At 38.8% G+C, this 15,578-nt stretch overlaps 1 protein-coding gene across 1 annotated transcript; it reads right to left on the reverse strand.

Annotated features, from left to right (window-relative positions):
* Positions 1–100: 100 nt before the first annotated feature.
* On the reverse strand, positions 101–13,308 carry LOC306823157 (activin receptor type-1B-like). Its single transcript, XM_079342549.1, has 9 exons — positions 13,090–13,308; positions 8,432–8,677; positions 7,060–7,326; positions 6,719–6,949; positions 6,406–6,573; positions 4,459–4,615; positions 4,224–4,348; positions 3,971–4,101; positions 101–2,689 (listed from the first exon to the last, which is right to left on the reverse strand). Exons 1-9 carry the CDS (start codon positions 13,154–13,156, stop codon positions 2,564–2,566), a joined length of 1,518 nt encoding a protein of 505 aa, XP_079198675.1. The 5' UTR covers positions 13,157–13,308; the 3' UTR covers positions 101–2,563.
* Positions 13,309–15,578: the final 2,270 nt, after the last annotated feature.

The raw sequence follows: 15,578 nt of genomic DNA on the forward strand, positions 1-15,578 counted from the left end.
GTCATGTGACTTGCTTTAAAGTGGCTTCAACACAATTTAGTCTTTGCTCGTCCAAGTGTGGAACTGTCCAAAACAGATGGTAAAAAACCACCACACAACATAGGAAAAACAATTGCTTTTATTATATCATGATTGAAGTCCTGAAGGGGTTTATACATGGATGCAGTTGTGTCTGAGACTGTTGTGGTCACCACCTTTAATACAATAACCTCTTTTCTTTTTTACTTAGTGCAAGGCATTAAAAAACTTCAATAAACAATGAAGTTTGTGTTTGTTAATCAGGAACAGTAAAAAAAATAAAAATAAAATCATACCCCTTTAGTGTGAGATTATTGTTGACACTAAATATCCTGTTCAAAAGAAGTGCCCACCACTGTTTCCAGAGAAAAGACGACAATGTAAGTGCAGTCCGTTGGCTCTGACACTCATCCTATAAGACTTAATACAGTGCAGTTAACATTTCATTTATAAATACAAGTATTTGTCAAACACATTTTTGGGACAACATTGAGACATTTCAGTAGTATTCAGTTTCAACATTCTTTCACCCAAATCAAAAGATTCTTTTTACAGTTTAAGGTATACTGAAACCTATTGGCATGATTTGCAAAAAATTTCATTTTCAACAGTGTGATCTTAAACACCAGAGGCCATGGTAACCAGAGATGACTCTGTGAACAATTTGGTTTTAGTGCTGTGAGGTCAGTAGTAGTGCACACTGTGGGCTTTCAGGCTTCCACAGGGACTCACAGCATACAATTATAAATAATGTGGGAAAGACTCGACACAAACAGTACCTGTTGATTTTGCATACAGCTGAAGACAAAAGTGCACCTTTTACCTGATAAATGCAGACAGTGATTTTTGACAATGTTAGCTTGAAGGAAACAACCCACATATGAGTTACACATTTAGGAGGTAATATATGTTGGACATGAGGAGCTGGGAGATGGAAACATCCATTAAAGTCAGAAATTAATCTGCAGTAATATAAGAGCTGTAGGAGAAGGTCAACATAAGAAGACTCTGACACCAACGGTAACCGCCAGAGGTCAGAAAGTTCATTGGTACATAATTGTGTCTACAAACAGCAAGGCAGAAGTCTTGCATTTTGTTAACCAACAACCAAAATTCCAGTATAAAAGACTCAACTATCTAAAACATGACCGAAGCATCAACATGAAGTAACATTTCACCGTCTTATTTACACAACTATTTCCTTAAAAAGCTAGTGTATGTGCAGTAGCTGTACTTGGCCAGGGAGAATGCACCCTGAGGGGAAAAGAACATTTAAGATCGATTTAACAGATTAAAAAAAAAAAGAAAAGTAAACACGAGAGCAAACCATCATTTAGATTCCTGGAGTTAGTGTTTTTTTTTTCTTTAGAAAAGTTCAAAAATGAAACTTTTTTTTTTGCTCATACTTCAGGTACAGTATAAATGGCGCTGGCTGTAGCGAAGGAAAAAACGTTTTGTGTACCAGCTTATCTGAGGGACTGGAGCAACATTCGCTCTAATGGCAGGATTTAGTCTGTGGGCTGATCAAGAGACAGTGGCTGCATCCAAATAACATCTTCAAACTACAAATATCTTTGGGGCTCCTAATTTGATGCCAGCTGTCAAGAAGGACACTAAGTATCAAGTTGCTGTATAACACTTTGCTTTTAACACTGTCCTTGTTTAATAAATCCTTGATGTTCATTTTCACTCTAGACAGTTCTATACTGAAACTAAAATAAAAAGGGGTGGGGCGGGATCAGTTAGCATAGGAAAACCTGAGGTGTACAACAACTCATTGGATGAGCTCCAGGCAGTTCGTCCAAAGGCTTAATCATGTTTAATACTCCAGGTTCTTTGAAGCCTCAAACAGTGTGTTGGAAGTCAATATGCTGTTTTTACACAAACTCCCTAAACTGCTTTGTACATGCTCACGTAGTTATCAGCAGACAACGAAAGCACAGTCGTAGTAGACACACTATACATGTCTGCGCGCTGCAGGTTACACCGAGAAACCTGCACAAGAACCCCAGAAACATCCATATGTTAATAACAATATCTAATCATTTCTAAGGATAACAAAATAGGTTAGAATTACTCCAAAATCTCCCAGCTTGCCTCCTTTTAAACACTAAAAAGAGCAAAAATATTGTTTTTTCCACGACTAAGCGACAGTGATCAATTGGACTTGGACGTAATATAACGACTGATTTTCAAAATCTAAAGAAGTTAATTACATATTCTGCTATTGCATACAAGTACATGGGAAATCCAGTTTTTTTTTGTTAGTGTTGGAGTGTAGAGAAGGACAAAAAGGTTCAGGTAGGGCAGCATTAGCTGAGACAAGACAGGGAAGGTGTTCTTGGTAGTTTGGCTGGGTAAGCGAGGTAGGGTTTGTCAGAAATCAAGTGGCTTCAAAACTGGCAGGAGTGTCTATGAAGTAATATTTTACAAAGTGCGACGTTCCACCATAATCTCTGACTTTGTGCGTTCCTTGTAGAAGGCCCGGCTCCTCTCTCACAGTCAGAAGTCGGGTCTCGATCAGTGCACTTTCTAAGAACTCAGCTCAGACTTTTATGTCCTCTTGAACACTGAGCTGGGACAGAGTCTTTTTGATGCGCAGGGCTGTCAAGCGGGCAGCACCATTAGCATACCAACACTCTCTCATGATTTTGCCCATAATCCGCAAAGCCTAGAAAAGGAGAGGACACAAGCAGATACGGATTAAGTCTTGTTATAATAAGTTTACAAAAGCCTTTTCTTTTAGAAGACCTGGTTTCAGGACAGGCTTGGTTTTGCATTTAATTACAAAAGTTACACATGCAAAAAAAAAAAAAAACACCTCAGAAATAACCAGGACCATTCCATCAGTGGTTTGATATTTAGCATATTTGGTGGACGTTTTCAACAGGTCTGGTGATATTGACCCATACAAGTACAGTTTGAGGATCTTAAGGATGACCTCAAGCAGTGCTGGGTTTTTGTTGCAAATAAGACTTATTTAATTCTTAAAAACATCACATCATAAAACAAGTTTTTTTCTTTTCTGAATGAACGGTGAATGAAATGGACAGTTGGTAACATAAACTTATCAGTGCTTTCTGCTGGACAAACTATCTGATGGAGACCTAGTGCATTTCTTTCCAACATCAGTCAACACATGCTCTGATCTGTCTATTATCATACTGCTGTTACTGCCAATACTACACATTTCTACCATGATTACTGACACTGTAGCTATGAGTCTTATTCATTGAGGTTTGTCTCTATTTATCTCCTTCTATCCCACTTTCCAAATCCAACAGTGTCTCTGTTATGAATGTGCCCTCTATAAATACAAACAGCTTGATACCTTTAAGTCCAGGTCAAGCTAAAACCAGCTAATATTTTTGGTTCTAGTTTTAATGAACAGCAATTTAGCCAGCACTACTGAGCGAAAGTGCACTGGTGATAAACATTGTGTCACGGCACAGGTAAGCTTCACAGCTGTGAATGGAAAGACTGTTGAAAATGTTGCCTTTTTTGATTTTCTTGTCAATGAAAAAAGTAATAGTTTTAGCTTTTACAGACACTTTTTTTTAGGGCAGCAGTAGCTCAGTCCGTAGGGACTTGGATTGGGAACCGGAGGGTCGCCGGCTTGAGTCCCCCCCCCCTCCCCCCACCAGCTCCACAGTGCCTGATTTCCGTCACTCTTGAGCGCTCATGTTTGTCCATGAGTATATTTAAGTCTATGCGTGTGTTGCATGTTCACCAGAGTGTAAACACCTTATTTCCCCTCAGGGATCAATACAGTAAAATAAAATAAAAATGTTTTAGTTTAGTTTTGGACAAATCAGTACATTATTTTGTAAGTGCAATGTTGTGACCATAGAATTAAAAAAACGTTCCTCAAAATCCACAACAGATCCAATGTTGCCTGTAAACTAGAATGAAGCTTTCGTGTTAAAATTGTTGAAATGAATCTTTTTCCTACATCGTAGCTCTGCCACCAGTTTGGGATGTTGGGTCGTAGTTTTTGGTCACACACCACCTTTCTCATCTCCTCTATGGATGGGTCAGAGGGCACCAGGTCGTAGTAGGGCAGCTGGTACTCTTCGTGGATACCTGAGAACACGAGATAATGTAGAGGTCAGATTAGTGCTGCTGGGTTCTCAGCTATAAATACTGAAAAGACAAAAGAACAACAGACACAGGTTGAATATTCAGAGTGAACAAATGACCCTGACCTCCAGTATTACAGCGGCGTGCAATCTCCCAGTAGACCAGCCCCAGAGCATAGATATCAGCACATTTAAAGGAGTCAAAGTGTCTCATGTTGATGGTCTCATCTAGAACCTCCGGAGCCATGTACCTGTTCGACGTTACAACAATCAGAGTTTGTAAATATTTGGAATTACAAGGTGTTCTGGGTATCAGTAAGTGAGAGATTAATCTAACAGCAGGTGTGTGATTGACACAGACCTCTTGGTGCCCACCCTTTGATTGGGTGCGATGTCGATAGTGTCTGAGGCAGAGTCATGTCGGACGGCCAATCCCAGGTCAGCAATGGCACAGGTGCAGTTCTTCTTCACGAGGATGTTCTTAGACTTCAAGTCTCTGTGAGCGATGCCCGGCTTTCCTAACAAAACACAAATGTGCAGGATAAATACTTAAAGCAAAGGTCCCCTCTCTTTATACTGCACCTCCCTTCAGTACACTTCCTGGTGTCCCCCTTCCCCCTTGATTGCATGAAAGATGGCACTCTCTGTCACTCACGTTTGGATGGTCACATGGGATGGCAGTTCAGCAATGGTAAGGTGTTTTTTCATTACTGTTTTAGTTATCTAGTCCACTTTAATTTATCTAAAGTACTTAATTATTTCCTTTAGAAAGTAACTCTAAGTTGAACTTGTTTATTTTTCTAATATTTTACTTTTAAGTACCGTAAATTCCGTACTATTGAGCGCACCTGGATATAAGCCGCACCGGCTAAAAATAAGTAAATAAATGTATTTGTACATATATAAGCCGCACTTGATTATAAGCCGCAGGTGTCCACGCTATAACAGGAGCTATTTACACAGACGTAGGCTACCGGTAACATCCGCAAATACTGTAGCGTCCGTACGGACGTTAAAGGACGACGAGAGCGTTCAAATAATAACTTTTACTTAACCCGATCACTGTCGGCCGTGACCACGCCGTTTACAGCAGAGAGCAACACACGTAACTTGCCGTAACAATCCAACTCTCTCCCCCAGCGTTCTCTCATACAGCCACTCAACACGTTCTCGCTGGTGCATTCACTGACTCTCCACATAATCGGAATTATGAACACATTATCAACTACTGACTTTACAACATGAACCGTTACAATACGAAGCCTAGCCGACGGTGTCTGTAACACGGCTGATGAAAAGGATGACCGTAATATATTTCACAAGAATAAGTCCATCCATTCACTGCCTCAGAATGACTTCATTACTCACTTGCTCAGTCTCTGTTGTCGCTGTCAGTGTCATCTTAACGTGCAGCAGCTCTGTTAGCTTCTTTGACAGCCAGGTCGATCGCCTTTAACTTGAAAGCTGCATCATATGTATTTCTCCGTGTGTTTTCCATGATGAGGGTGCGTGCATGAAGCGCAAAATGACTGATATTAAGATCCGACGTGACGAAGTCAAATGTTTTTGCGGCAGAAGCTCATTGTCCCCCATAAAAAATCCATGCATTAGCCGCACCGGAGTAGAAGCCGCAGTGCTCGAAGTGTGAGAAAAAAGTAGCGGCTTATAGTCCGGAATTTACGGTAAACTCTTTCAGCACCATGGTCAAACATTCCATGTGTGCGTTTTCTGTGGCTATTATTACCTCCAAAGCTGACCAAATAAACCTGTTGAAATGATGCAGTCTCATTGTCATGGAAAACGGCATTCTGACCGATGCTCATGGTGACACCCCCTCTCCTTAGAAACCTTCGACACTTTATTTATTTCTGTCTTCTGAAATTCTTTTTTAGCACGCCATTTTTCTGTGTAATGAAAATCTGGAAATTCCTCAAAGAAATGTAATTTCCTTCGTTTTAGGCTTGACTAATTAAAAAAAAAAGAAAACTCCTCCACAACTGAAACAAAAACAACTGTACAAGATGTTCAAATGAAAATGAATTAATAGTTTTAAGGATTTGGACAGTAGTGGTAATATGAAGATGTCGCTGTGAGCGCATTGTTGCCAAAGACCTTCTAAACAAAAGCATGAATTTGTACTGCTAATATTGCATTTAAACTTATTCCGCCTGATTCTTCAAAACCAAACGCCAACAAAAAAAATATGAATTAAAAATGTTTGATAATGAAATACTACTAAATGATGAACATTATAGAAGAAGCCAGGAAAACAAGTTTATATACAAATAGTCATTTATAGAGGCACTACCTTGTGTTCCAAGAATCTCCATATGAAGATGTGCGAGGCCGCTGGCAGCTGACAGTGCCAGTTTGATCATTCCTTCAGTAGTGACTGAGTAGCGGTTCAAGTAGTCAAACAGGGAGCCATACTCATGATAGTCAGACACCAACCACAACTGGGTCCATGTGCCGTTGTCTGTTCAAGAGACAAAAATACAGAGATGACATTGATAGGCCTAAAGAATATAGAATCAATGCATGACAAATTACACATTCAGTCTTTGTTTTTTGTTTTTCGGTCCATTCTTTGAAAGGGAAGCATGTGAAGCATGTGTTTGCACCTTTGTTGTCGGCAGCAATAAAGCCAAGAATGTTTTCATGGCGGAGCATAATGGTCTGATAGATTTCTGCCTCCCTAAACCAGGAGCGCTCCTCTCTGGATGAGAAAATCTTCACTGCAACATCACCCCCTCTCCATCGTCCTCGCCACACCTCCCCAAAACGCCCTTTACCGATGATTTCCTGAAGGACAATCGTCCTGGCAACAGTCCGCTGCACAAACAGAGGCAGACCTAGAGAGAACAGAAAGGAACAAAAAAAATTCAGCCGCAGCCAGCAGAAGTGTAAAAAGAGAAATGCTTGTTTGCCTGCGGGTCCATTATCACAGTCATTATGAACTGACCAGAGCCTGACCCTGACGTGGACAGATCGTATATGAGGTCCTGCAGGGTACTGTCTTTGGCCAGGTAGAGGTGGTCACAGGAGGGGTCCTCCACCTCCAGCCTCTGCCTGTGACTGTAGGCCCTCTGGTGGTACTGATACAGGAACACAATCAGCAGCAGCAGCAGACAGAGCAGGAACAATGGTCCTGCGATCACAGCCACCAGTTCCACCAGCCCCCACGTACCGCCTGGACCGTAACCTCCCCCAAGTCCCGACTGAGTTGTGACTGCAAAGAAATCAACACAATTTAAATGCAACAGCTACAAACTGACTCCATGCCCTGATATAAACTACCTTGAGGGATGACAGCTTGAAGTGAAATGCTAAAGGTCAATCAAATAATCCAAATTCAAACCTGGCATTAAATTCTATTGACTACAGCAACATCACAAGCAGTGTTCACTTCTCCTTAATGAAAGACTTTTTTGTGATGCACAAGATAAGCGTCACACTTTACTGCAAAAGGTCAGCTTATTTCCTCTCTTGAATGCTTTCTTTTTCAGCAGTGCTTTTCCTTTGCGATTTCCTTATGGAGTTTTAGGTCTTACATGGACTGCCCTTTATTATTAAGTTATCACTAGAGACCCTCCAACCACCTTAATCTCTAGTAAAATTCCTCTTAAAGGTCATTTGTAGCCATACTGAAATACATACAGATTAAAATTACAAATTCAAACCATTTAAAACTTCCAAAGATCTGTTACCAGGCAACAACTTCCTCCTCAACTTAGAAAAAAAAATTCTTATAATTTTAGATTTATTAGGTAATTTATATCATAAGTCCCTACAGCTCGTGCAAGCATTACAGATTGTGGTACCAAAATAACTTCTGGACAACAAAACTGTCATACTGTGGAATGGAAATAAATTGTGGGGAAGAGGGACGACTTGGTATTAAAATTTAAATGTACAGTTTACACTGTCAGTTTAAAGCTTCATATAAACGTGTGGTTTCTGTTCGTGGTGGTGATACTGATGACAACTTGCTGTGAAAATGGTATCCTAGCTAACATTCTTTCCTCTAAAAATATTTTGCTCTACGGTACAAAACACCACAGGAAACTTCTCAGGAACCATGAGTCACCAAAGTGTGGAGAAAAAAAACATGTTACTGGCGCTGAGATGCTTCAGATACCATTACAAAAGCCCCCACTCATGCCCACCAATTAAACACAGAAAAATGTAATTTCCTAGGATAGGTCCTGTACAAGATACTCAAGGTAAAGCAAAGTCATCAGAAAGATTTACATCCGTGTTTACAGCTATATAAACTTAGTTTTGGAGATATAAAAATTCCATGTAACTGGTTCTGTAAAGGCTAGATCCCACACCTGAGGGTACTTGTAGGTCTATGCTGTTGCAGTAGTCAGTGTAGCAGCAGTGGATGTTGAGCAGACCCTCTGCACCGAGGCAGTAGAACGGCTGTCCGGGAGGCACAAGTTTGTCCCGTGTGATGCAGATGCGTATGTGCTGCTCTTCGCCATCGATGAAAGAAGTTGAGGCCATGCAGGCTCCATCAGTCTCACAATGGGAACCAGTCTTCTCACACTGGGGAGTGGTGCAGTTACACCAAAGAGCTGAAGAGACAGAAACACGAATTTTATGAATTTATCATAAAAAAAAAAAAGAACCACAACAATCATGCAAATTAGTACCAACTTTCATAATGTCCTCATAATCCACATATAAGATAGGTAATAGAGCTGGAGTCTGTGATTACATTTTTTTTTAAAGAAATTGTATTCAATTTGTCTGCAAAATAATTAATTCGGCTTGTGGGTGTCCTTTGTGTTGCAACCAGATTCAAAAACAAAATTTTGCAAAATTTCTGATGCCCAAAATAAAAAGTAAGGAAAGACAGAAGCCGAAAACACAAAAAAACGGTAGGGAGAAGAGGAATTGTAAGAGGTCAGCTGAGGTGGGGTATGTTCACCTGGTCTGGCCTTAAAGAGAACCAGTGGAGAGACTATGTAAAAGTATGCAGGAGAATAGATGAAATGAGAAGCTGTTATTCAAGAGATGAATATATCCTGTTATCCTGTAAGACAAACATGCTGTGACATTCCAGTAACTCCGACAAACACACCAGTGGATTCTCTATTCAAAACGCCCTTGCCAAAGTGCAGGATGTGTAAAAAAAAAGAAAGAAAAAAAGCTGACACAAATGCAGATCATGGACTTTGCTCTCATCTGAGTCAAACACGGAAATTCAGTAAATGCATTTCAACATTTTTTCTATTTTTTTTTTTTTTTTTTGAATTCGTCTTACACAATGCCCAACACCTAATTGGCAGATGCTAGTAGTCATATACGGAAGGCAAAACATCCAGGGCAGAAAAAAGGAAGAAAAATGCTGACTGGACTTCAAATGAGACATTTCAGATTTTCCATGCCTGTGATGCACAACTACAATTTAGACTTAGACTGAACTTTATTTCAGTCTAAATACTGTATTTCAGTCCATATACTGTATATTTACAGTATATGGGGACAATTGTTTTCAAATAGAAATCTTACAACCATGCACGTAAACAGCCAACGTACAGACAAGTCATGTTAACACATCAAAAAGTGGTTTTTTTTGTGAGACTCAGAGAAAAAAAAGTGATTTGTTTGATGTTCGTAACAGTGGACATCACCAATGAAGTTCTGCTGCTGATTCATCAGGGCCAGAACACCAACTCTGGAGTGAGGACACTCTTGTTATGCAGGAGGGTCCTCGCTTTCTTTCGTTGTTTCTAATGACTTGCATTATGGGGGTCTTGAATATTCCCCAAAATTCACCTGAAGATAACATTTTGTGCTAAAAGACATTTTGGTGATTTTGTGGATGCCACTTGTGAAATGACTCAAAAGAACCCCCTTAAAATGTTCAAAAAGGCTCCCCAGGATTACTTTACCTTACATATGAAGTTAGGTATGAGAGATAACTAGCCCTTCCTACCAGGTTGCTTATATCACCCAGAAAGCGGATTTGGAAAAAAATCCTTGGACTTATGTTGTACTATCTTGTTAAGCTTAAAGGCCTGCATCAAAAGCTGTAGCCATGGCATTTTTTATTGTTCACCACAAAATAGGAGGTAGTTTTTTCAGACATTAAAAACCCTTAAACAGCCATGAAAATAATAGTGACTGAAGGAGAAGATTGATATGGATTGTGTTGGTGGGCGTGGCTACATGACTAAGTAATGCACTTTACAAATGACATAAATTCCGAACGCAGACCCTAGGATTTTAAAAATTGCAAATGGAAAGCAAATGGACCATACCAAGACCTACACAAAAGCTTGGATCCATATTGCAAATCCAACAGGAAGTCAGTCAGGAAGAAAATGTTGGTTTAAAAAAGGGGAAAAAAAGGTTTTATCCAGGGCTCCACTGGGATGAATTCCCTCTAAGTGGTTAGTCCAATTCACGTCAAAACTGTTGTAGCGCAATAAACATCGAAAAAAAAAAAAAAAACTCAAAAGGTGTGGCTGGCATGGCTTATCAAAATGTGATGTCTTGCCTTAAAATAGAAAGTTCCTGTTGCTCAAACGTAGAGGGTCCAAATCACAGACACATATATTATGTCTATGGTCCAAACTGCCTCAAACGGTACTTGATAGGGTTGAAACCAGTTTTGAACATATCTCTTTACAAACATTAAATATTTCTTATAGCGCCACCTATTGGTAAGTCCAGTAAGAAATGTTTTAGTCCGTTAACATTTCATTTACCGATGTGCCGTCACTGCATGTTCTGACTTGACAGTTCACAGCTATCTGACAGTTCTGTCTGATAAGACTTTATCAGAGTCAGCTTTATTGACCAAGTATGTTTAACACAAGGAATTTAAGTTCTTTAGACTGTGCTCTCTTTGCAGAAATGTAAACTTAAATAATAACAATTAACTAAAAATATAAACTGGTAATTAAAGACTAATATGTACAATACTAAATAAGATAATAGTGCAGTGGTGAGTAGTGCAAAAGGATGAAGTAGACATGAGGTAGTTATCTTTTGCAGTATTTATATAGTAGAGTGTGTGTAGATGGTCATTGAAATTAAATAATATTTGTACATTCTCAGTGACAGAGTAGTTCCAGGGTTATTTCACAGCAGCAGGTCTGACACTCTGTGACTGTTTAGTGTTCATCAGAGTGACAGCCTGGGGGAAGAAACTGTTCTTATGACAGGTTGTTTTGGCTTAAAGTGATCTGTAACGCCTGTCGGAGGCGAGGAGAACACTTTTGCAGAACACTTTTTACACAACATAGGTGAAGAAGAGGCATGTTGTAAAAAATGTCTAACATCAACTATCAACTTCATGCTCCATAATTTTATAGACAGCAGCGATGAGTAACTTTCTTACACTACATTGCACTCTGTGACAGTAAAAAGGCAGTGTAACCTAAATGTGTTTCAAGCACTATTTAAGAGGGTGAACACCAAAATGATAAAATCAGTACTCACTTTTCTTAACACAACTTCATCCCAGTACTAGATTGATCCATTCAATCATTACAGCAAAACAACTTGGGTTTCTTTTCAGCTGTGCTAAGTATCTATCTACTTCTTCACCAAAAATGTAGTATCTCTTGGTTTAAAGATTATTTGTAAAGCTCTTTCCACAACTGTTACGATACAATGATTATGTCAGTAAACAATAAGCCTCTTTAATAATTATTGTAGAAACAAAAAAGGCTATAAAAAACTAGTTTACATTGAGTTTTCAGAAATTCTGGATGTTGAATAAAGATACTATAAGCTACTAACTCACAGTCCTGCTTAGCCTGTAGTAAATTAAAAAGGACATATTATACCCCTTTTCCACCTTTTTCAAACAGTCCCCTGTGCTCTAAATGAAAAATCTGTGTTGTGCTTTGGACCAAATATAACATGAATGAAGCACTAGAGGAGGTTTGTGACCCTGTAGAAACCAGCTTTGTTGATGGCAGCCTCCACTCACAGCTGATTGACAGGAGATCAGATGCACTTAGCTTTGTTTTGGTGTGTGTCTTTTTAAATGAGATGAGACCCCCGAGTTTTCCCGGTCAACATCACTCCTCTATAGAGACAATAAATATGGCAGAGCAGCATATAAACGTTTTGCTCTAGGCTGGAGGTGGAGTCCATGGGAGGAGACACCAGGGGAGGGGAGGGGATTTTCTTACTAGAATCCAATTTATGAAGTCACAAGCTGAGAAAATTTTAAACGTAGCATTTTTCTCTGTGTGGTAAGTCTTATGCAGACCACAAACAAAGGACTGGATGGATTTATTTTCAATTTTGTGGACCAATAGACACTCAAGTTACCCAAATAAATGTTCAAAACACTGTAAAAGTGGATTTTTCATAATATCTCCCCTTTAATATAAACCCACTGTCCATCAAGTCATGGTTTAACACATTTAATATCTGTGTATTGAATACCTTGGCAGCACCATTGTTAGAAGTTCAGTTATCATTTTCTGTAGATATCAGATTACTAGTACCTCCCTAAAAGTAATCTGAGGACATCCATCCTTATTACATCGACATTTGAGCCCTATATAATTCAGACACATACAGTCATATCCTTAATGGCATCATTGTTTGACGCTTCATCTCCAGGTCCTGTCGAATGTTTATAAAATGGTGTTTTGTATAGAAGTGACTTTAAAGCAGTACAGACCATCCGATCTCCCAAAGCTATGTTCTGTTTACAGCAGATCTATCACTCAGCTGACAGCCAATGCTACCCATACAAACCTTTTATGTTCAGTTTCAGACTCGACAGGACTAGAGTAAGATATTGTTTATTGTTACATTTACACAGCATTTTATTAAAGCTGTCCCGGTGTTTCCACAGATGAAGGATGACCTGGTTTCCTCTCCACGGCTTTATTGACTGTCTGGTTCGGCTAGACTGAAGCTAACGCAGCTAGCAGCTAGCTGCACATTACGTCGATGAAGGCAGCAGCAGCAGCGTTGTGCTGAAGGACAAAACAAACAGTAAGCTACTCACCCTCGCAGGTTTTGTACAGGACGCTTTGAACAACCACAACGGCTAACGAAATCCGTAGGTTAGCCATGATCAATATACTCCAGTCTCATCGCATTGACACGTTTGCTTAGCTTAACGTTAGGCTAAGTGTGGCCAGCAGAGAGGTTGACAGCTAACCAGGCTGTCAGTGTATTAAGTAACATGCTCCACCAGCAGGCAGCACACACACACACACACACACACACACACACACACACACACACACACACACACACACACACACACACACACACACACACACACACACACACCTGTCTGTCAATCCATCCATCCATGAAGTTCAAGGATGGAGATGATCATTTTGGGAAGACATGATATACCATGATATGAGCATCATGAAAATATGATTGAACATTTTTTGTTATGTTAATTTCTTTCTCATCTCCTTACACATTTGGTGAGGGCTACTTTAGCTATTTATATTTGATATACTGGCCAACATTAATATTAATTTTTGTTTGTGAACTTACTTAACAAACCACTCTGAAGTTATTAAATCAATAATATTCAAAACAAACATTATCAGAATCAGAAACACTTTATGAAGAATTAAAGCTATATTCTGATGTGGAGTGAGCTAAAATGCTTTCCCCCGTGAAGTGCTGCTTCCTTCATTGTAGAGAGCACATCAATCTAAAAGACTACACTATTTGATCCTCAGCAACAACTGTAGATGCATAGTCCTACTTCTCCTACTGTCCCTCTACTGCTGCACTTATTCTGACAAACCCTCTCCAACTCGGACTAACTCTTGCTTTTACTCGACACAACCCTCAATGCCTCAGTTCATTTATCCCATCACTACTTGTCACTGGTCATTCTAAGCTAACATTAACACATGCCTCTCAAATTGTCAAAAACTTTAGTCATCAATGTAGAATCTGAGTCCCCAAAAGCCAAACATGCAGTAAACTATTCTAATATAGGTGTTCTGTTAGCCTTTTTTTCATTCTGTTAGCATGTAGCTGCAGCATTTATTGGGAGTATAAGTATGTAGTGACTGTGTAGCATTAGCGTTACTCTTGGTGTTTTGTGTCATAAATGTCTTCAGAGCTTGTGATGTAGCAGAGCATGTTGCTTAGCTTTAGCATTAGCCTTTTTGTTGTTTTATGTAATGAAACTGAGGTAACATAGCACTAGGATGTAGCATAGCATTAGTGACAACTAAGTATAATTTTTATATATATTTTCAGTATACCCTATCAACCTTTGGTATGACAGTTATCTGTGCATTTTCTTTTGTCTTGTAGTTTTCACTCCTTATTCGATCTGGTGAATAAATCAAAGAACAACTAACTACCTTTACTTTAAGCCATCCTGTCTTCCTACATAATCCCAATTACTTCACTTCAGTTTGGGATGTATATATCCATTACCAGTAGGCGAGATGTTATGTTTTCCTTCGCCTCGTCCTTTTAATGCTAAATTACCGGGTTAACGAGTTTTAGTCCTCTGGCCATTCGGCTGTATTAATTTTAACATAAATATAACTAAAACTGCCCAGTAGTAATATTTTTTATTTAAATCTAAGTCTCACTCATAAATGAACTTTGTTACTACATTACCATATATTTAAATAAGTGCAGTGTTCGCAGCTTTTGAATGGATACAGTTTGCATGCCATGGCTGCAAAGATATAAGCAGATTTTTTTTTTTTTTAAATAGCTAAAAAACAAACAAATATAAAACCTTAACTTTGAACGCTTGTAGAAGAAATAATTGATTTAAACTTTAAGTGTCCTTAATTTATTTGCAGTTTCATGAATTCCATGCACTCATAGAGTTAATAAAAGCAGGAGATATATGAAGATGTTATTGGCAATATCAGAAAATGGCAAATAAACATCTGTTCCATGTTTGCTAAATTCTCTTCAATATTTACAATTAATTAATTCATTATTTTTTTTACAAAAGCAATTATTACAACAGATTGAACACAACACTGAATTTAACATTGTCTTCACATCTTGCATGTATCATTGTTATCACATTGTGCATTGACTGGAGCCTGAACTTGATGTGGACAGATCCTATATGAGGTCTTGCAGGGTACTGTCTTAGGCCAGGTATACTTTGTGTGTCTCTATTTACATCTTATGTATGTCATTTATACAGTATATGCCTTCATGGGTTTTATTTCAGTGATGAGGTAGATTCTGTAATTGTTTGAGCACATGTCAAACTGAGATGTCTATATCTTTTATTATAATCATCATCATAAAACTAATTTTAACTGCCTTTTTCAAAATTCTTTTAAATATACAATATATTGATTAAAAAAATAGCTTTTTTTTCTATTGTTACTCAAAATATGCGATATAATCTCAACCCTGAAACATTACGCTTCAAATTCTTCTCGTTTATGTTCGTGTGCTGTTCAGTTTTCTCAAGAAAAAATGTTTCCCTTTCTAACTGATTTTTCCTAAAGGATATAAGTGCAACAATGGCTG

The sequence above is a fragment of the Symphodus melops genome, assembly GCF_947650265.1.
Source record: "Symphodus melops genome assembly, chromosome: 4".
Lineage (NCBI taxonomy): Eukaryota > Metazoa > Chordata > Actinopteri > Labriformes > Labridae > Symphodus > Symphodus melops.

What these genes read in the sequence shown, in the direction of transcription:
- LOC306823157 (XM_079342549.1), bottom strand. Translation starts at nt 13,156, where the DNA reads ATGGCTAACCTACGGATTTCGTTAGCCGTTGTGGTTGTTCAAAGCGTC. An exon ending in CAAAGGGTGGGCACCAAGAG is followed by an intron (nt 4,349 to 4,458) that starts GTCTGTGTCAAT and finishes AACGTCGAACAG; the next exon opens with GTACATGGCTCCGGAGGTTC. An exon ending in ACTGGTGGCAGAGCTACGAT is followed by an intron (nt 2,690 to 3,970) that starts GTAGGAAAAAGA and finishes CTCCTTTTCTAG; the next exon opens with GCTTTGCGGATTATGGGCAA.